The following is a 23,049-nucleotide window of genomic DNA, read 5'->3' as shown; positions in this document are numbered from 1 at the left end:
TAAAAGGCATTGCATGTGGCAAGCAGGATTTAGGAGTGGGTAAGGGGCAGACAATATTTTTCAATATATGTCTTAATACACTGTTTGACATGAACTGTGTGCATTTATTACTTTGATATTATTAAACATTTATTTAAAAAGAAAGATTTTTAGGGGTGCCTGGGTGGCTCAGTGGGTGAAGCATCTGACTTGGTTTCTCGGCGCATGGGGCTCTATGCTGACAGCTCAGAGCCTGGAGCCTGCTTTAGATTCTGTGTCTCTCTGTATCTTCCCTGCTCACACTCTCTCTCTGTCTCTGTCTCTCAAAAGTAAATAAACAGAAATTTAAAAAGAAAGATGTTTAGTCCAGAAAGGAGGAGTGTTTTCAGAAACTGATTTTTTTTTTTTTTTTGAGCCCCTGTGAGGACTGGGATTAGTTCTGGTTCAGAGGGGGAGCCATGCTGTAACTCGGTAGCATTTCTGATCCTGTAGAGAAGGACTGATTCTCCCATCCTACAGCTCTTTACGGTTTATTTTCTCATTCTAAATAGTAAATCATCTTCAAGCCTTCCTTTTTATTCTTTTCCTTGAAGGGAGTCCTTCAAATTGAGTAAACTTCAGGCCTCACAAAACCTGGGTTAGACCCTTGGGTTTGTTGTCCTGATGCTTATTTGGTCCTTTGAATTCTTTTTCCAGGGGGAGGCTGAAGACAGTTTTTTTTCAGTAGTTTTTACAATCCGGAAAACGGTATTGGAACCTGCTCCCCCTCTGGCTATTACCGGGAACTCAGACTGTAAGCCTTTGGGGGGCAGGAAGAGAGCTGGACTTTTGCGTGTCTTCCGCAGTCCAGGTACAAAGTTAGTACAGGTTCAGTACTTATCTGTTCAAAACACAGATGGACTCAAGCGCCATTCGGAGAGTTTGGAGAATTTATGCGCGCAAGAAGGTTGCGGCGAAGAGGCAGGCGAAGCGGGCTGAGCATAGCTGCTTTCCCGAAACCCTAGGGCACCCTTCACTTTTGCTCAGGAGACGCCTTTCTGCACCGCAGTTTGAGTATGTCAGGGTCTGCTAATCTCAGCTGTCCTTACTCATAGATTCCTACTATCTACACTTAGTCGGTTCGTAGTAGGAGATGTGCAACGTTTTGTTTCAAGAATCTTTCTGTGCATGCTTTCTGTGGGGGGACTTAACATTCAGTCTGTTTGGGGGGTTTACTTAAAATGGGGCACACAGATAAGTCCGGCTTTGACAATGACTAATTCACACACCACGTGCGGACTGTTAGACCACTGCTGGGTGGTCGCCAACAACCGGCCGTCCACCGTTCCATGCGACCCCTGCGCTCCCAGACCACCTGCTGCAACCTCGAGGCGCAGCCCGGACACGCCGCGACCTCTCCGACATGGCGCTCGCGGGGCGTCTGCAGGCGGCGGCCCAGGAGCCAGACGCGCCAGACCTTCCCAAGATGGCGGCGGCGGCGGCGGCGGCGGCAGCGGCGGCGCGCAGGGGGCGGGGTTCCGCTGCCGGGGGCGGGGCAGGCCAGCCAAGGGGTCGGGCTTGCGGGCGGGCCCCACCGAGGTGGGCAGCCCCAGCGCGCCTGCGCGGAGCGGCCCTGCGCGCAGTGAGGCAGTGGCGGGGGAAGGCACCGGCGGGGCCGACAGGAGGCTTGAAGGAGGGAAGCGGGCGAGCGGAGTCCCAGCGCGCGCCGCGGCCGCCCGGGCGCCCTCCCCTTCCGGGCGTGAGGCGCTGTGTGGAGCCGAGCGGACCCGCCGCCCCAGCCCGGCCCTGCCCCGGCTTCAGCGCTCCCGTCGCGGGGGCCCGCGTTCCTCAGCACACCCGGCTCCAGGCGCCCCCAAGAGCCTGCCCCCGGCCCTCCGAAAGCCCCGGCGCCGGCCCGGGCCCTCGGCGGGAGGATGACGGAGCTGCAGTCGGCGCTGCTACTGCGAAGACAGCTGGCAGGTGAGAGCGGGCTGGCGGCCGTGCGGCGGGCCGGGCCGGGCCCGGGCCGCGGGGAGCCGCCGCCGCCAAGTCCTCCCTCCTCCCGAGCGGGCGGCCGCTGGCGAGCCCGGGGCGCCTGTCCGGCCGGGCCCGGCACTTGGCCGGCGTCGGGAGGGTGCCGGGGGCGGGGACGCGCCCCGCCGCGGGGACCAGGACCGGGCTCGGCGCCCGCCCCCTCCCCCACCGCCCGGTGGGACGTTGCGGGGGAGGGGCTGCGGGTCTCCGGAGGGGCGGGCCCGGGCTCAGGTGCGGCGGGGGCCTCGGGACCCCGGGGCCGGGCGGGGCGTGCGGGCTCGCGGGGGGCCGCGGCTGCGGGTCGGGCGGGGCCCGGGAGGGCGAGGGGAGGCGGCCCCCCGGCCGCGGAGGGGAGGCGCGCAAAACTTCTGGCCGGCCGCGCGGCGCCGCGGAGTTGGGGCGGACAACAAAAGCGCCGACCTCGGCTGTCGCGCCGCGCGGGTGCCGGAGAGGCCGGCGGGTGCGGGACGCCGCCCGGTTGCCTGCGCCTGGCACGGGCCCCGCCGCCCGCCCGCGGAGGGTGGGAGCGGGCTGGGGAGCCGCTCGCGGCCGGCCCCGGGCTTTGTGCTCCGAGCGCCGCGGCCCCGGCGCCGGCCTGCGGAGCCCCGGGCTGCGGCCCGCGAGCCTGGCCTGGGGCGGCGGCCGGGGCGGCCTCCCCGGAGGTGCCTGCGTCCCCCTCCCCCATTGTCCCGGCCTCCGGCCGTTTGCGGCTTCCAGGTTGACTTTTTAGGGGGTTGGCTCCGACTCCGCTAGGACTGGGCGAGCGGGGCATGCGCACTGGAGGCGGACGTGCGCGGAGTGCGCGCGGGGGGGGGGGGGCGGGCTGGTGGCTTCACAATGCCGCCCCACGTGCTGCCAGATTTAAAGAGAAATGGGCCGGCGGCGAGTCCCGCGGTGCTCCGTCTGCCCCGGCGGGTCCTCTCCGCCCCCCAGGCGGCCCGCAGCGCCCGGCCCGGTGCGCCAGCCAGAGGCGGGCGTGCACGACTCCGGGCTTGCCACGGGCTTCCTGGGGGGGGGGGGGGGGAGTGAGGTGTTGGCTAGATCACCTTTATGGCTTCTTAAGGAAAAGGTTGTCAGGGGCTGTAACAGATTGTATAATTAGGTTTATTATTAGACCATGAGCAAGCAGGTTTGGACAAGTATTAAAGTTCTGGATGCTCAGGAGGAGTGGCGTCAAGTGAATGGAGAAGTTCTAGCGACACTTAAGATTCGCCAGGAATAATGTATCGGGAAAGCTATGAAACAGTAACCGTATTGCATCTTGTATTTGCAAACACATCTTAGTGTTTGTGTATTGTTTTTGTTTATTTTGGAAGAAGGAATTAAGATTTTTTTTTTTTTTTTGGTCTCGCAAAGAATTCCCTGATCAGTGTGTTTCTTACGTGCTGAGCTATTAAGCAGTATTGGAATACGAAGTCAGTATGAAAACAGTACTCAACTCTTACATAATGGGAAAGATAGAGATTTTAGAAGGTGTAAGTTAACGCAGTTACTAAGAAAGTGAAGTATGACTAATAACAGCAGCGTTTCAAAACTATTTTCTTGCTCAGCTCTAGATTTTGCTGGCCTCTCGGTTCAGTTTTGCACTTTTTGGCCAGTTTGTTGATAAACTGTTTTCCAAAGCTATTTATTAATGGTTGGCTTTTTAAAAGATTTTATTTTTTTTTTTAAGTTTGTTTATCTTGGGGGAGAGAGCGCGTGTGCTAGTGAGGGAGGTACAGAGAGAGAGAGGGAGAGAATCCCAAGCAGGCTCCACACAGTCAGCGAAGAGCCTGATGTGGGGCTCTGAAGTCAGGACACCGTGAGAATATGGCCTGAGCCGAAACCAAGAGTCAGTTGCTTAACCGACTAAGCCACCCAGGCGTCCCTTAAGGTTTTATTTTTAAGTAATCTCTACACCCATGGTGGGGCTCAAACCCACAACCCTGAGAACAAGAGTCACAAGCTGCACGCACCCACCTAGCCAGCCAGGTGCCCCAGGGGTTGACTTTCCATAAGGCACATCAAAACATGATTTAAGGTTGGAGGAGAGTATGTATTAGTTGGTAATTTTTCAAGCTCAATTATAAAGTTACTTAACTGCTGATTAATTTTTCTTGCCTTCTTGATCAGAAATAATGGACTGTTCTTAATTTCTTAAATATTTGGAGGATTTTAATTAACAAGTGCAAAATATTAGGCCAAGGCAGTGTATTGAGAGTTTAAATATCCCATTCATTGGAAAGCCTTGATAACTACTCACTAAAATAAAGGCCCTGTTTGTATGTTAGTAGTACATTGTTTGAGTTTTGTGGTTCTTCAGATATCATTTGAAAACAGGAAAGAATGGTAAACTGTAATCTCTTGAAATCATTTAGAGTGAGCTTTGAAAGGCTTAATGATTAAAAATTTTGAAATGTACCGGGGCGCCTTGGTGGCTCAGTCGGTTGAGCGTCCGACTTCAGCTCAGATCATGATCTCACAGCTTGTGGGTTCGAGCCCTGTGTCAGGCTCTGTGCTGACAGCTCAGAGCCTGGAGCCTGCTTCAGATTTTGTGTCTCCCTCTCTCTCTGCCCCTGCCCCCCCACCCCCACTCACATTCTGTCTGTCTCTCTCAAAAATAAATAAACATTGAAAAAATTAAAATTTTTTGAAATGTATTGAATTGAGTAGACGCAACCTGTAAGCCATTCTGGCTGCTAGAATTTCAGACACTTAATAACGGTAGTCAACAATGGTTACGCATATTGAGGTCAGCCCTTAAAGGGTTTTACTTCATTACTTGAGGAGAGAATTGTGTGTGTGGGTGTGTGTGTGTGTGTGAGTGTGATTTGTTTTGTTGGTAATTGTAATGAAGAACCTGGTTCCTTTGGTTGAAGAGTTTCTCAGACTTGGGACTACTGACGTTTTGGATGGATATTGTGGGGGCCTGGACTGGGTATTAGAGAATGCTTAGCAACATTCTTGGCCTCTGCCCACCAGATGCCGGTAGTAGTACACCCCCTCCGTTGTGGCAACCAAAAATGTCTCCGTTGCCAGTGTCCCCTGAGGGCTTAAAATCAACCTAGGTTGAAAGATTACTGGTTTAAAGGTGTTTTAGTTAAGACCATTATACTATTGTAAAGCAAGTAAGAACACCTGACTGATGAAATCAGATAGGTTGTGTGTTTCTTCCTGGATATTATTAGACTCTGACTTACTCCTTTGGATTCAGCAGCAGCGCATAATGCTACACCCTAAGAAATCTGATACACCAGAGATACTTCACAATTATTTCAGTTTTGGGGAAGGTATTATAAGTCCTGGTTAAAAATACAGAGCATAAAATGGTATAGTCTTTCCACTCCCCCCAGAGAACCCCGTGTCCTTTTCTTGGAAATAGCCTGGCTATCATTGATGATTTCCTGTGTGCCTTTTCAGAGATTCAGATTATTGTATATACATTTAATGTGTATATATTTTTATTGAGGACTAACATGTACTGGTCACTGTGCTACTTTACATATATTATCTCATTTAATCCTCCCAATAAAGAAATAGTGACTTAGGTTGAGTTACTTGCCGAAAGTCAAGTGGTAGTAAGTTGAGTGGTAACTGCTACATTCAGGTTGAGGGCCTTTTTATTTTGGAGACATTGTTTTTATTTATTTAATTTTAATTAATTAATTAGACTTTATTGTTTTAATTGCCTATATCGCGTCCAGGAAGCAATAATTAACACAAAAGTGAAATAGCGTTTTATAAATTTAAGTATTAAGAGTTAATTTATCCAGTAACTACCAAAATGATTATGGAAATGTTCCCATCTTACTTAAATTTATCGTATAAAATACTACATACACATTAAGATCTAAGTGATATTCTTTTTTTCTTTAATGTTTATTTTAGAGAGAGCGAGCGTGAGCATGCGCACATATGCGAGGGGGGGGGGCAGAGGATCCGGAGTGGGCTCAGCACTGACAGCAGAGAGCCCTATGTGGGGCTCAAACTCACGAACTTGAGATCACCACCTGAGCCAAAGTCAGACACTTCATGGCCTGAACCATCCAGGTGCCCCGATCTAAGTGATATTCTTAAGGTAATCGTAAAAAGATATTTTAGCCATTGTCAGCTTCAGGCCAGCGTCATAGGCTGAAGGAAGTGCTAAGCTTTTTGGTGTTGGTGGTTAACTATGAGAAAAATTTTGGGCTATTTGCACTTTCTCTCTTCAATCATACTAAATTTTATGGTATGACAAACATAAGGAATAAGAACATGATTTTGTTTTTAAGATCACTGGAGTTTGTTTTTTTAACTTTGAGAACATAGGTTTTCAGTAGTTAGGGTTTTATAGACACCTGTCATTCCAGAACTAGGAAGAAGAATCCTGTTATACTTTAACAATAAACTAATTGAGCTTCTTTTACTGTCGAAATTTTGATTGTTAATTTTAAAGTAATCTGGAAAATTCCCAAATCATCTTCTCCTTGGCTACCCATGTAAGTAGGTTGTTTTGATGAGTTAGTTATGTGTGTTTCTCAGACTCAAATGTGCAAGGGAATCATTTGGGAAATACAGATTCCTGGTCTCATGCTCAAAGATTCTATACATCTTGATGCTCAAGAAAATCCACTTTTAAATTTTATTTTAGTTTTTTTATTAAAAATTTTTTTTTAAGATTTTATTTTTAAGTAATCTCTGCACACAACATGGAGCTCTGATTCACAGCTCTGAGATCAAGAGTTGTAAGCTTGCCTTGCTGAGCCAGCCAGGTGCCCCAAGAAAATCTCATTTTTAGAGGAGTACTGTGGGTGGCTGTGAGGCCAGGGATTTGGAGCCATACTGCAGTGGGTGCTCTGAGCTGTTTCCCCGAGCCAGCTGCCCGCACTTCCTGGTTTTGTGATGTGCTGTGCTATTGGCAGCCCTGGTGTTTGTAAGGTATTCAAAGAGTACACTTAAAAGGAGGAATAAGAAAGATTTAATATTTTTTGGCCTTTCTAGAATATATTGGCACACTGACATACAAATTCCATTGACAATTTTAAACAAGCAGATATAGAATAGTTGGTTATTGACAGGAATACTCTAGTATTCTGGGTGATGAACATAATATTTAATATATATTTTTAATATTAAGTATTAATCTTTTTTTTAAACATTAAAAAGTTGTTTTTAAGTAATCTCTACTCCCAGCGTGGGGCTCAAACTGACAACCCTGAGATTAAGAGTTGCATGCTCCACCGACCCAGCCAGCCAGGCTTCCCTTAGCCATTAATATTCTTAATAGTTGTTAACTGATGTGGAAGAAAATGTTTAAAAATATGGAAATGGAAGGAAAGTCTAAAAGTAAATGTATAGTGCATCATACTACTAATTGTTTAACAGTTTGGGAATTTTTATATCCAGAAATAATTCCTCTATTATAGCAATAATGCAACTTTTGCATATTTTACTATGTTGTCAGAAAAAAGAGTGTATGTGAAGCAAATACAATATGTACTGAGGTTGAGGATGCAGCGTCGGGTAGGTTGCATTCCCTGTGGTGGAGGAATCCTGTGTCTGATGTGTTGTATTACAGAATCTGAAGCAACCTCCTTTTGCTGTGTATATGTGTGTCACATCATTCTGTTGTGCACCTTAAAAGTACACAATGTCATATGGCAGTGGTATCTCAATGAAACTGGGGGAAAGTCTTAATATTTTAGTGAATAAGTGAATTTTCTTAACATTAGGGCATACATGATTTTTAACTAGTAATTTCTATCATTCAGTGAATCTTTTTGATAATGCAGTGAAATTTAGTTTTTTTATAAATAATGGTAGTTTAATTTGCTATAAGCTACTTCAGAATGAAACATACTTTCTACATTAGTCTTTTGGTTTTTAAGTTTTTCAATTTATTTTTTATTTTAAAGTTTATTTTGAGAGACTGTGCTTGCATGTGGTGTGAGTGGGGGAGGGGCAGAGGGAGAGGGAGAATCCCAAGCAGCCTTCCTGCCATCAGCACAGAGCCTACACCGTGTGATCATGACCTGAGCCAAGATCAAGAGTTGGTTGCTTAGGTCGCTTACGCTGCTTAGCCGGCTGAGCCACCCATGCGCCCTTATCGTAGTCTCTTGTAATGGTTGACCTCACTTTCTAAAATACTGCTGACTATATTAAAATATTAAAGTAAATTCTACAATTGTAGATATTAGCGTTTAGTGTAGTCTGTATTTGCCATGATGTAGTCCCAAAGTATATAGTTTTATTATGTAGTTTCTGTGTTAATACACATTCTATTTGGTGATACGTCTGTGTGTTGTCATGAAATTAAGACGTCTTGATGATTAATAGAGTGGTATAGTGTTGGAAACCTGGAAATTCATTGACTCCCACTATATTGTTGCTTTTTTTATTAAAAATTTTTTAATGTTTATTTAATTTTGAGAGAGAGAGAGAGAATATGAGCAGGGCCAGGGCAGAGAGAGAGGGAGACACAGAATCTGAAGCAGGCTCCAGGCTCCAAGCTATCAGCACAGAGCCGGACATGGGGCTTGAACTCATGAACCACGAGATCATGACCTGAACTGAAGTCAGATGCTTAACCCACTGAGCCACCCAGGTGCACCTGTTGTTGCTTTTTGATTTCCTTTTCTTGGGTGGAGTGTTTGTTTACGTTACCAAGATGAGTTTCAATCTTTAGATTATTTGGTTTTGGGTTCCTCAGTGCAAGGTTTTCTTGGGGGGAATATACTAATTTTATGGTTAACTGTAGTGCGGATGTGTTCTTGCTTCAAGCAAGTAAATACTAAGCGTTCCTTTGTTTTAATGGACTCTGTTCCATTTAGGATGAAAAATTTTGTCTTTCTTAATTACTGAGAAATATTTTTGTTAGAATTTGAAACATGAAATGACCTCCAACGTTCTATTTAATGCCATCTTTGGTTGGTTTATGGGAAGTGACTTCTCAGAAAAGCAGAGAATATGCGTATGGAAATGGTCTGGCAAGGTAAACTTAGCGTCGTTCCATCTGGTTGATGGCATTTCAGGTGCAGAGACGTACAAATAAGAAAAAGCAAATCTTTTGCAAATGGTGGTAATGAACAGATGAGAATGATAAAATGCATTTTTAGAAAATAAGATGCATGCATGTTAAAATACAGCATTATAAACTTCCCCCTAGTGCAAGATAGTATTAGCCTTACTCAAGCAAATTAGAAATTTTTATCAGTGCCGTTCCACTGTCAGATTCTGGCACTCAAACTGCTGGGGAAATTACCGTAATTGTTGTTACTGTAGAGGTGTATACCTCTCTTTATGATGTGAGGGTCTAGAAAATAAGTGAAAAGTTAGTTTATGTAAGAGAAAAGTTTCACCTTTTTTATTCCATCAGTGTCTAATAACTTAGAAAAACAGCTACTGTTCCTTCTTTACCTTTTGTCTACTTCTCCATTGGTTAGGGGTCTGTTAAAAGTGTAAACAACAGAGGAGCCATTTAAATTTTTACCTGGCAGCTGTTTTTGCTTTAATCTTGTGAAGTAAGCATTGCTTTTAAAGAACAACTTACCACATTTAGGATTTTTTCCTAAATGTTCTTTATGATAGGAGACACGGTTTTGATTTGATTTTGAAAGTGCTTATACTCCTTGTGCTTCATCATTCTCTTATTCTTATGTGTGGTGCGCATATTAGACTTTCTAGTTCAAGACTGTGTGGTGCTAAGTGAAGTTTTATGGAAAGCATGATGCATGGAAGGATCTATTGGTTAACTGGGTGTCATCAGCATTGAAAAGTTATGTTTGCGAGAGACAACTGAAAAGGCAAGCTACAAACTGGAAGAATAAGAATATTTGCGATCCAAATAGCTGCTGAAGGACTGATGTAGAATAAATGAAGAACTCTCAGAGTTCAATAGTACAAGAAAACGGTCCATTTAGAAAATGAGCAAAAGATATGAACAGACATTTCAGATGGCATATAAGCAAATGAAAAAATATCCAGTGTTATTGACCGTGAGGGAAATGCAAATTTAGACCACACTAAATGATCACTACATATCTACTAGAGTAGCAATAAATAAATAAATAAATAAATAAATAAATAAATAAATAAATAAATAAAAAAAAAACACCAAATGCTGTCCAGGGATGTGGGGGAACGTTCTCTCTCATGTGATGTTGGTGGAAAGGTGAAATGGTACAGCCGATATAGAAAACAGTTTGTAATTTCTTACAAAACTGAATAGGCACTTACCTCACAACCCATCAAGTGCACATTTGGGCATTTATTTTAGAGAAATGAATCTTATGTCTTTGTAAAAGTCTACATGTGAACGGTCAGGGTAGCTTTATTAGTAATAGCTGAAAACTGGAAGACAACCCAGGTATCCTTCTGTGGGTGAATAAACTGTGGTACATCCCTACCGTGGAGTAGACTTATCAGCGATACAAATAAACACACTGTTGATACACAGAACAACTTGGATGATCTCAAGGGAGTTATGCTGAATGAGGGGAAAGGAAAAGCTAATCTCAAAGGGTTACGTACTGTACGATTCCATTTATGTGAAATTCTTTTTATTGTGATAAAAAACATAAATTTGACCATCTTAGCTATTTAAAATTTTTTTTTTAACGATTATTTATCTTTGAGAGGGAGACAGAGCACAAGGAGGGGAGAGACAGGGACACACAGAATCGGAAGCAGGCTCCAAGTTCTGAGCTGTCAGCACAGAGCCCCACGAGGGGCTTGAACTTGTGAACTGGGAGATCATGACCTGAGCCAAAGTCGGACACTTAACCGACTGAGCCACCCGGGCACCTCCCCCACTTAAAAAATTTTTTTTTAATGTTTAAAAGGGGAGGGGCAGAGAGAGAGGACCATCTTAACTATTTTTAAGTGTACAATTCAGTAATGTTAAGTGCATTCACATTGTTGTGGAACATCTCCAGAACTTGAAAAACTGAAGCTGTTTACCCATCAAACAACTGTCCCTCTCCCCTCTCCCCTCCGCCCTCAAAACCATCATTTTGCTTTCCGTTTGTATGAGTTTGATAACTTTGCCTCCTGCAGATGGAGTCCTACAGTATTTGTCTTTTTCTGACTGGCTTATTCACTCAGTGAGTGTAACGCCCTAACGTTCACCCACATTGGAGCATGTGACAGGGTTCCTTCCTTTTTAAAGCTAGATGATGTTCCCTTGTTTGTGTCTGCCACGTTTTGTTTATCCCTTCATCCAAGATGCGCATCTGGGGCACCTCCTCCTCTGGGCTGTTGTGATTATTGCTGCCGTGAACATGGGTGTGCTGATGTCTCCTCAGAATCCTGCTTTCAGTTTTTCTGGCTGTAAATTCAGAAGTGGGATTGCTGGATCGTATGGTAGTTCTGTTTTTGTTTTTTTTTAAGTAGAGTATTTTTAGAGCAGCTTTAGGTTCACAGCAAAATTGAGCAAACAGTACAGAGATTTCTCATACACCCCCAGAACTCCCGCCACATAGTTTCCCCCATCATGAACACCCCATGAGTGGTGACTGTGTTGCAGTTGGTGAGCCTACCCTGAGCAGTTGTGTCTTGTTTTGAGGAACTTCATATTTTGCATAGTGCTGGCATTAGTTCACCCTCCTGCCAGGAGTGCGGAAAGAAGCCTTGCGAATTCTTCCCACATCCTCGCCAGCACTTGTGATGACCCATTGTTGTTGTTGTTGTTGTTGTTGTTGTTGTTGTTGTTTGACTGTAGACGTCCCGATGGGTGTTAGGTGACAGCTCATGGTTTTCATATGCATTTGTCTGATGATTTGTGATGTTGAGCAACTTTTCATGTGCTCACCGCCCCTTTGAACAGTTGTCTTTGGAGAAATGTCTGTTCAAGTCCTTTACCCATTTTTGAATCAGATTATTTGATTTTTTTGTTGTTAAATTATAGGAGTTCTTTCATTAAAAGTTTTTTCAATGTTTACTTTTGGGAGGGGGCGGGTAGGGAGGGAGACAGAGAATCTCAAGCAGGCTCCACGCTGTCAGTGCAGAGCCTGACCCAGTAGGGGTGGGGGGCTCGATCTCAGGAACTGTGAGATCAAGACCTGAGAGGAAATCAGGAGTTGGGTGCTCAACCAGGTGAGCCACCCAGGCGCCCTAAGGGTTCTTTTGAATATGTGTGTGTGTGTTTTTTAAGTGGGCTCCACGCCCAACTTGAGGCTCAAACTCACCCCAAGATCAAGAGTCGCACGCACCACCGACTGAGCTAGCCAGGTGCCCCTGTCTGAGTTGTTTGTGTACTGTGGATATTAGCCCTTTATCAGGTGATACATACGATTTGGGAGCATTCTCTCCCTTCCGCAGGCTGCCTTCTCTCTCTGCTGTGTGCTCTGACGACAGTGGGTTTTGAGTTTGATGCTCTGTGTGTCTGCGTTTGCTTTTGTTTCCTCTGCTTTTGTGTGGTGTCATCAGCCTCCTGTGTGCTCTCCTAGTAGTTTTATAGTTTAGGTCTTAGGTGTAGATCTGTTAGCCATCTTGAGTTAACTTTTGGTGCACGGTGCAACGGAAGGGTTCAACTCCAATCCCGTGCACACGGACGTCCGGCTTTCCCGTCACCATTTGTCGGAGAGGCTGCCCGTTCCCACGTGAATGGTCTTGCTACCTGCGTAGGATTCTTGAAATGACACACTTCTGGAGATGGAAAACAGACTTGTGGTTGTCAAGGGTTAGCGGCCGCCGTGGTGTGTGGCACGAGGGTCTCGGTGGCTGTGGCACAGTTATGTGTCTCGTGGTGGTTACACAAACCTGCAGATGTGATAACATTGCACAGAGCTGTCTGCACAGTGAGTGATGAAATAAATCTAAATAAAGCGCGTGGACTGTGTTGGTGTCGATTGCTTCGCTTCGATGTCCCGTAGTGATGAGGCTACTGACATCCTGGGCAAAGCGTATCCAAGGCCTTTCTGTGCTGTTTTTTCCCTTGAAAGTATAGATCTGTATTTCAAAATACATAGTTTTTAGAATGTCACCTGTAGCCAAAGCATTTTTACCAATCTTTTTTCATGTAGAGAACACCCGTTTTAAACTTACTTCGTCATTACAGACAACAACATAATTGTCACATTAACACTTCCAGGGAACAGGAAATTGAAAGAGACTGGTGTAGTTTGAGATAGAAATTCCATCTTACTTTTGAATAATCCTTTTGTAGACTTGTGCTGCCATTTGGAAAGTGAATGAAAGGATCAGCATAAAAGTTGATTTATCGAGCTCTTGTGTGCCGCTGCATGAGAAACGCAGAGACAATCTAGTACTCCTACCTTGAGGTGCTGTGTTTAGTAGAGGTTGATGGGCATGTAAACAAAAGTTCAGTGCATATGATGAGTGCACATAGATGTGTGGAAGGAATGGAAGGTAGCCCTGAGAAAGGAGGGAGTAATTATGGGGGAGGGGAGCACGTGAGGTCAGGGAAGGCTTCCTAGGAAAAGGACTATATTTGAGGACATCAGAATCTCTTAAGAGCATTAGGTTATATACTTTTAAGAGATCTTTGCATTTGGGGCACCTGGGTGGCTCAGTCAGTGAAGAGTCTGACCTCCGCTCAGGTCATGATCTCATGGTTGGTGAGTTTGAGCCCTGTGTTGGGCTCTGTGCGCTGACCCTGTGGAGCCTGCTCGAGATTCTCTCCTCCCTCTCTCTGCCTGTACCCCATTTGCGTACGTGCGCGCTCTCTCAAAATAAACTTGAGGAAAATCTTTGCGTTTGTCATGTAAAGACAATAGTAATTAGAATTAGTTGATACGATGGGCAGAAATGTAAAACAAATAGATGTTTCTGAGACAGCCAACCCTGTTGAAGATTTCCAAGCAGATAGTCTGAACACAACTTTTAAGGGATGGTGGCAATTTGTAATTTAAGAAGGACCTAAAATGTATGTATGTAAGATATATAAACTGATTCAAAAGAACGAGGAGGGCAGGAAGGAAAAAAATCAGTGAGTGCTTGTAATGTACTCTTCCTGATCCTAGGACTTTCCATGTGTGGTCACACTCAGTTCTCACAGCAAATCTTTGAAGTAGATGTTACCACCTTTTTGAGATAAGGAAATTGAGGTTTACATTCGATCTGGTAATTTCCCCCAGGCTAACCCTGATGGAACTGGGTGGCAGACATAGGGCTCTCTGCTGATGAAACCTGAGCCCTTTACCGATCAGCGGTTTCTTAGGACTTTTGACAATTTAATAAGAGTTAAAGACCTTTTCCTGAGAAAATTGTACATACACAAGTTTGGGTATAATTTCAGAGAGTTTTCTGATCTCTTGAGTGAAGCTCATTTGTGTATATGTAATGCTGTCTCTTACATCCTTCATTCAACAAATTTGATACTGGTTTTGTTTTCGTGTGCTGTAGGGATGCCAAGTGAATATGGTATTGTTCTTTTGTTTCCAGTCACTTGTATTCTGTAGAAATCCCCTAAGAGGCATGCTTTAAAGTATCAGAGAAAGTCTAGGAATGGTTACTTCTTACCTGTCTGGTTCATGGGCGGTTTTGAGGAGTTGGTGGCATTTGTGCTTGACTTTAAGAGCATATGTAAACTTTGATCACATATCTAGGAACATATTTAACACTGAGGGAAAAGAACAAGCAAGACAGAAGGTTTGTACTGAAAACAATTCAATGTGGTTGGAGTATGTGATAAACTGAACTAGTGGGAAAACAATATTTGGAATGGTGGGTATTTGTGGAAAATCTTGAAAGTGTTGCAAGTGTAAAATTCTATTTGAGGAGGGGGGAAGTGGTATGATCAAAGTGCGTTGGACCTGTGCTTAAGTTATCTGTGATGAAAGAGCAGGTTTTTTTTTTTTTAAGATTGTATTTTTTTTAATATATATATTTTTTAACGTTTATTTTTGAGACAGAGAGAGAGCATGAACAGGGGAGGGGCAGAGAGAGAGGGAGACACAGAATCTGAAACGGGCTCCAGGCTCTGAGCTGTCAGCACAGAGCCCGACGCGGGGCTCAAACTCACAGACCGTGAGATCATGACCTGAGCCGAAGTCGGACACTTAACCGACTGAGCCACCCAGGCGCCCCTTAAGATTGTATTTTTAAGTAACCTGTACACCCAGCGTGAGCCTCAAACTTAGAACCCCGAAACTGAGAGTCCCATGTTCCACCAACTGAGCCAGCCAGACACCCTGAAAGACCCACTTAAAAAAGTTCTAATTAATTATGTAATGATACTTAGAAAAACAATAAAAAATGAATTAGAGAGAAATTAAAGAGACGTAAATTTGAGCCTACTTTATAATACTAGGTTCATATGCAGTGACTGCATGAGTTTCTAAATGCTTGCTTGGCATCACGTGTCATGGACCAGTAACAGTTTTCTGGATCAGCGCCAGTTAATGGAGCATATTTTGAGTCTCACTGCTCTGGACAGGGTGGAGAATGACATTTAGATGATGTTCTCTCCATGAGGACAGAGATTATTCAAGTATAATTCACATGCAGTGTTACACTTCGGTCGTAGGACACTGTGATTCAGCAATTCTATGCATTTCTCAGTTGCCCATTGTGCTCATCATGACAAGCGTGCCCTCAGTCCCCTTCACCTGTTTCCCCATCCCACCACCGAGGACAGAGGGTTTTGTTTTTGACTGTTGACATCACAGATGCCTTAGAAAGGTGATTGAAACATAGCATAGCAGGCAACCAATAAATTATTGAATGGATTAGAACTACCTTACTGGGTCCCTGCCCCACCCCCCCGCCCCAGGACTTCAGGACATGTGAACTAAATCTTTTAAGATAGGAAGCAAAACAGTTGGAATACTTCCATTCAGTAAACAATTCTTTCTGTATGCCTGGCCCTGGGGTTACACGATACAATCCCTGGCTTCCCTATCTAGTGGGGAAGGCAGATATTTATAGACAAATACTGGTTAATAGACATTGTTGCCCTTTTTACGGGTATAGCTTTGACCAAATGACTTTTGTTGGAATGCCTTCCGGGTCTCAGCAAGGTCCTAATTTTTTCTCTCAAAGCAGTTTCTTTAATGGACAGTTCTACCTACTGTGGCTGTGGTTTTCCCAACTCTATAAATTGCCAGAAAAATGAAGGTGTCCAGGTGTCCTTTCCACCACCACCCCTGGCTTTTGGCTTTTCTCTTTCCTTTTTTTTTTTTTTTTTTTTTTTTTTTTTAAGTCTTTAAAGTTTCTCTCTGGTCCTTTACCTTAGCCACCTTAGGCTCCCTACCCAGGTGGCTGACCACATTTTCCAGAAGAGGAAACTTAAGTTTGGCTTATTCGCAGTAGCAAAACCGAGACAATTAGATTTCTTTAATCTCTGAGGCTGTCTTTAATAGTATTTAAATTAGATCGACGTAGAGAATATACCAATGGGTTGATCTGGTTAGTCCTTCCCTACTTAAGTCCTAAGGTGTCTTTGGGGTCACATGTTCCTTCGATTTTCCTTTCTGAGGGTGAGTCAAATGTATTTAGAGTAAATCTTTGGTGACCCAAGTGAAGACATTCTAGAGGAAAATGGCATATGTATGGTTTAAAATAATTTTACTAATTACAGATGAACATGATTATTGTAGGTTTGAGAAAGATAAAGCATATGTAATGTAAATATCAGCCATCCCTTTGAAGCCTCTGTTAACATTTGATTCTTTTTCTTTTTGTTGTATTTTGCTTTTTTTAGGAAACTGAAATTCTGGAAGGAAGGTCCTTTAGTGTTAAGAGATTCAGTGAAAATCTTAGTCTTTGGAGTTGAGTTCATTAAGCTTCTGGTTATATACTCATTCTCTTTCGGGAACGTAGCCCAGGATCCAGAAGCTGTTTTTCCAGATCCGTTTAGCAAGTAAATGGCAGAAATAGGTTTCCACCCAGGTCACCTTATTCCTAAGACTGTGCTAGTTATAGAATGGCTTGCTGCTTGTTAGACTGTGGGAACTTGGCGACTTCTGGAAGGGGAGCTACTGTTGCTCATGGCCTCACCTGATGTTTTGGGTTTGTCTATTTCTCATCTGTGCTGGAGCATTCTGAAACTAAAGTATCTATTTGAGGGCTTATGTAGAGAGGGATGTTATTCTGAGACCTTCCTTAATACTCTTTTGCCCGAGGTAAGTAGAGGATGATATGTGTATTTTTATTTAACAGTGCATAGGACAGTTTATATTGTCATCATTAGAAGTCTGGGACTTCATAACATCTTTTTACAAACTGCTGTGAACATTTATGGTGTGGTCGTTCCCCTGAGAAATCTTGTATTTTTCAGTGTCCTCCCTGGTTGTTTCTATCTCTCCCTTAGGACTATACCCTTGCTGCTGCTTCTACCCTTAGCATTTGCTGGGTGGAACAGAACCAAACTGTCATCCCGTTGGTTTATATTTAACTCTTGCAGGTGCACTGGTGGCCTGGGTGAGAGCTCTGTACTTCCTGCTGCTCTCTTTGAGGTGCAAGGCATATGGTGTGTGGCTGTTGGGGAAGCAATACCATTGTGATAAGCTTTTTTTTTTTTTTAACTTTTAATTTTAGAACAGTTGTAGATTTATTAGAAAAAGCGCAAAGATAGCATAGAGAGTTCCTATATATTCTGTACCCAGTTTCCTCTGTTTGCTAACATCTCACGTCAGTATGGCACATGTGTTGCAATTAATGAGCCAGTACTTTTACAGTATTACTGTTACTTAAAAAAATTTTTTTTTAAGGTTTATTCATTTTTGAGAGAGAGCGCGTGACCAGGGGAGGGGCAGGGAGAGGGAGACACAGAATCCGAAGCGGGCTCCAGGCTCCCAGCTGTGAGCACAGAGCCTGACGCGGGGCTGGAACCCACGAACCGTGAGATGGTGACCTGAGCGGAAGTCGGACGCTCAACCGACTGAGCCACCAGGCGCCCCATCTTTACGTTCATGTTAACTAAAGTTCATACTTGAGGTTTTCGTAGTTTTTACCTGCCTTCCCCTTCTGTGTCCCAGGAGCCCATCTGGGACACCACATTGTGTCTATTGTCCTGTCTTCCTAGTCTGCTTTGTTGGGTGAGTTTTCTGTTGGCAGAGTTTTATGGTTTTTCATGGCTTTTCTAGTTTTCAGGAATACTGATTAGGTAAACTGTGGACTGTCTCTCAGATTGGGTTTGTCTAATGTTTTTCTCAGGATTAGACTGGGGGTATGGGTTTTCAGAAAGAATACTGCAGAGGTGAAGTTCCCTCCACATCACGTTGACCAGTGGCCCTTAATTACCACATGACGGCATTGGTCGTGTGAACTTTGGCCACATGGTTGAGGCAGTGTTGGTCAGGTTTCTCCACTGTAAAGTGAGTTTTCCCCCTTATCTGTCCTTTTCTTTGTAAGCTAGGTCCAGCCCCCACTCGTGGGAAGGAGGGACTAGGCCCCACCTCCCCGAGGGGAGAGTCTTTACTTAACATTATTTGGAATTCCTCTGTAAGGAAGGCTTGTCACTTCACCCCTATTTATTTGTTTATTCAGTGATTTATTGTGCATAGACTTTTTAAAAAATTTTAAGTAGGCTCCGTGCCCAACATGGAGCTTGAACTGAATATACCCTGAGATCAAGAGTTACGTGCTCTAGTGACGGAGCCGGCCAGGAGCTCCACAGGCTTGTGTGCTGTATTTTTTACTTTGGGTTAAAATTTGTATTAGTAGGGTTCTCCAGAGAAACAGAACCCGGAAGGATGGAGATACACATATGTGGTATATATGTACGTGTATGTCGTACTTATGAATCATGGTGCGTGATTGTAGACGCTGACAAGCCCAGAATCGGTAGGGGAGCTGGCAGGCTGGAGCTCTAGGGAAGGCTTCATGTTGCAGTTCAACTCTGAAGGCAGTGTGTCGGCAGAATTTCCTTTTGGGGGAGGTTGGTCTTTGAAAAATTAAGGCCTTCGACTGATTGGATGAGGCCCACTCACCTTATGGAGGGTAATCAGCTTTACTCGAAACTTACCGATTTAAATTATGATCTTGTCTGAAAAATACCTCCACAGAAACATCTGGAGGGCCGCTTGACCAGGTGCCTGGGTTCTGTGGCCTGTTCAGGTGGACACCTACAGTTAACCGTCGCACGCTTTGTTCCTTTCTTCCATCAGCTTCTCCAGCTTTGGTCGTTGAGAGTTCTTTGAGCGTGGCCCCAGTGTTCCTTTGACAGGCGCTCATCCTTTCAAGTTTTGAGCTCTCCCTTATTTTCTGATGACTAGAGAATACCAGACCTGTCTTGTATTTTCTCTGTTCCGGCCCTAGGATCGGCTGTTTTTCCAAGAACTTGAAATGTGGTATCTAGAAACCAAGATCTGGGCATTGGAAGTGCTTGTTGCCACTGGAATGTCATTACTTTGTGGGACGCTTACACTCTCCCAGGCCTGCATGTGTCCGTAACGTTGTGTAACCCATCTGTCTGTACAGTAAGCGACACCTAGGTTCCTCCCGGGGTTTTGGACTCTGATGAAGGTACCGGTGTTGATTCTCGCCTTCCCTTCTTGTTTTTCTGTAACTTACCTCTCTGACAGTGAGAAACGGCTCCCACCGGGTGTTTAAAAGTGGTTTCAGAATTGCTGAGCCAGACCCTTGTTGGAAACAGATTTACAGCCAGAGTACAGCAGTTAGGAGAGTTCCTTCTGTGCCTGCCTTCTCGGTTCTAGGCAGAACGTGGGATTTCCAGCGTTAACTTCGGCAGCTCCTTTTCCCCGAAACCCATCAGTAAGGTTTTGTCATACATTTGTTTTTTTCTTTCTTTCTTTCTTTTTTTTTTTTTATAAATAAGCCTTTTTAATTGATTTTTTAATGTTTATTTTTGAGAGAGAGACAGAGTGCAAGCTGGGGAGGGGCAGAGAGAGAGAGGGAGACACAGAAGCCGAAACAGGCTCCAGGCTCTGAGCTGTCAGCACAGAGCCCGACGCGGGGCTCGAACTCACAGACCGCGAGATCATGACCTGAGCCGAAGTTGGCCGCTTAACCGACTGAGCCACCCAGGCGCCCCTTGTCATACATTTGTGATACAGTCAGTCATTTGTCATAGTCTTCATTCCAGCCTCGTTGATTTTTTGAAATTTATTTGCATATATTGCAGTTCATTCTGTGGGCTTTGGCAAGTGCGTAAGGTTGTGTGTCCACCACTGCCGGACCCTATAGAATAGTTGCATCGCCTACAGTTCCCCTGCGTGTCCCCCGTTGCAGCCAGTCCCTCCCTGCCCCACCAGTCCTGGCAGCCACCTGTCTGGTTTCTGTGTCTATAGTTTTGCCTTTTCCAGAATAACATATAGCTTTTAGGTTCTGGCTCCTTTCACTGAGCAATATGCATTTAAAATCTATCCACGTTGCTGCACGGATCAGTAGTCTGTTCCTTTTTATCACTAAGTAGTGTTCCCTTGTATACCTTCTGCTGTATACATTGCATCGTACCACAGTTTGAGTATCTTTTCCCAGTTGAAGGGTATCTTGGGATTTTGGTGTTTCCAGTTTTTAATGATTATGAATAAAGCTGTTGAAAACATTCGTGGACAGGTTTTTGTGTGAACGTGTTTTCAGTTCACTTGTATAAATACCTAGGCATGTGAATGTGGATTGCATGGTAAGACTATGTTTAACTTGATAAGAAACTGCCAAATTATCTTCTTTAAAAATTTTTTTTTTAATGTTTATTAGTTTTGAGAGAGAGAGAGACAGCTCAAGAGTTGAGGGGCAGAGAGAGAGGGAGACACAAAATCTGAAGCCGGCTCCAGGCTCTGAGCCGTCAGCACAGAGCCCGACGCGGGACTCGAACCCTTGAACCGCGGACCGTGAAATGATTAGCCGAAGGCTGACGCTCAGCCGACTGAGCCACCCAGGCGCCCTCCACGTTGTCTTCTCAGGTGGCTGTACTGCACATTTTATTTTAAACACATTACCGTCTTAGTGCATTATTCTTAATCTTGATTTTTCACTTAAAACAGTGTAGCCATCTTTATGTATTTGCACACACAGACTTAACATTGTTCTTTGAAACCTACACAGTATTCTACTGTATGGCTAAAACATAATTCTCTTTTTTTCCAATAAATGCATTCATTTATTCAACATATTGTTTTAACATTACATGTCCTACACTATTTATTTTTTCTTTGAATTTTATTTATTTATTTATTTATTTATTTATTTATTTATTTATTTATTTAATCTTCATTTACTTTTGAGAGAGACAGAGACAGAATGTGAGTGGGTTAGGGGCAGAGAGAGAGGGAGACACAGATCTGAAGCAGGCTCCAGGCTCTGAGCTGTCAGCACAGAGCCCGATGCAGGGATCGAACTCACAAGTTGTGAGATCATGACCCGAGCTGAGCCACCCAAGTGCCCCTATGTTTATTTTTATTTTCATTTAATTTTTTAAATTTACATCCAGATTAGCGTACAGTGCAACAATGATTTCAGGAGTAGATTCCTTAATGCCCCTCCCCCACCTAGCCCATCCCCCCTCCCACAACCCCTCCAGTAACCCTCTGTTTGTTGTCCGTATTTATGAGTCTCTTACGTTTTGTCCCTCTCCCTGTTTTTATATTGTTTTTGTTTCCCTTCCCTTATGTTCATCTGTTTTGTCTCTTACAGTCCTCATATGAGTGAAATCATATGATATTTGTCTTTCTCTGACTGATTTCACTTAGCATAATAACTTCCAGTTCCATCCACATAGTTGCAAATGGCAAGATTTCATTCTTTTTTGATTGCCGAGTAATACCTCATTGTGTATGTGTATATGTATATATATATATATATATATATATATATATATATATATATATATATATATATACCACATCTTCTTTATCCATTCATCCATCGATGGACATTTGGGCTCTTTCCATACTTTGGCTGTTGTCGATAGTGCTGCCGTAAACATGGGGGTGCATGTGTCCCTTCGAAACAGCACACCTGTATCCCGTGGATAAACACCTAGTAGTGCAATTGCTGGGTCATAGGGTAGTTCTGTTTTTAGTTTTTTGAGGAACCATACTGTTTTCCAGAGTGGCTGCACCAGCTTGCATTCCCACATAATTCTTTTTATTAAAACAATTCTTTAAATTATGAAAGTGGTGCATATTCATGGCAAAAAATGTAAGTTCTACTGAAGAGAATAGAATGAAAAGTTAAGTCTCTTACCCACATGCTCTTGTTCATGTGCATGGTTACCACTATAATTTACATGCTACCTTTTAATTCGTGAGTTTATTTAACTTCTTATTGTGAAAGATAAAGATTTTAGTGTAATAACACTCCTTTCCTAATTCTTACCACATATTTGTAGCTTTTCTGATTGTCTTTATTTTTGTTAATGAAGTGATTTATCAACCTTACATAGGAGTCCCTGCTATATAAAAGGTAAATTAGCTCATTTCCCCTTCAGTGATTTCTCCCCCTCCTACAGATTTTGCTAATTATATTATTTTTTATATTGTCAAGGTTTATAATATTTATATTCTCTTTATGAAGTGGTCTTCAGGGCTTGTCTAGTCTCAAAAAAGGAAAACCAGAAAACAGCATTTATATGGTTGTTACTGTAATACCACATAACGATTTTGGACCTAAAGAGGAAGTATAATTCTCATCACTGAAACTTTGTTGGCGGAGAATCTCTAAGCCCCCGAATCTTTCTTCCTTCTGCCCTCACCCACCTCCCATTTCTCTCCTTGTTATAGTATTTCTTAATTTTATGAAGAATGGGTGGCAGTTGTGAGTCCTTGCATATTGAAGAATGCCTTTATTTTGTCCTAACATTTGATTGTTAGTTTTTTTGGGAATTGAATTCTGGCTTCAACATCTTTTCCTCACAGAACTTGGATGTCATTGTCCCATTGGCTGTGGCGCCCAGAATTCCTCAGGAGCAGATAGTAAGAGAAGAGTGACTCATGTCAGTCTAATTTTTGTTCCTGTGTAGACACTGTTTTGAAGTTCAGAGAGTTTTCTTTATACTTGGGAGTTAGAAAGTTTTACTTTCCATGTGTGTCTCTTAAGTACAACATTTTTTTCATTCATTGTTTTAGTCTCTACATGGGCTCTTTTGGGTTACAGGCTTAGGTCTGTCTTTAGCTCAGAAATTTCCTTCTTTGACTTTTTTGTCGTCTGGATTCTCCAGCATTGTCTTTGGAGCTT

At 43.7% G+C, this 23,049-nt stretch overlaps 1 protein-coding gene across 2 annotated transcripts in view; it reads left to right on the top strand.

Moving 5' to 3' along the window:
- Positions 1-1,566: 1,566 nt before the first annotated feature.
- UBE2G1 (ubiquitin conjugating enzyme E2 G1) overlaps positions 1,567-23,049 on the top strand; it is a 105,417-nt gene continuing 83,934 nt past the window's right edge. Inside the window, exon 1 of one of the 2 annotated variants that reach the window (XM_045044972.1) lies at positions 1,567-1,938. In XM_045044972.1, coding sequence (XP_044900907.1) covers positions 1,893-1,938 — 46 coding nt within the window. In that variant the 5' untranslated portion in view covers positions 1,567-1,892. The remainder of the gene's footprint in view (positions 1,939-23,049) is intronic. The other variant, XM_023243636.2, reaches the window with a different exon arrangement.

Source organism: Felis catus, chromosome E1 (genome assembly GCF_018350175.1).
Source record: "Felis catus isolate Fca126 chromosome E1, F.catus_Fca126_mat1.0, whole genome shotgun sequence".
NCBI lineage: Eukaryota > Metazoa > Chordata > Mammalia > Carnivora > Felidae > Felis > Felis catus.
This window is presented reverse-complemented; position numbering and strand designations above follow the sequence as displayed.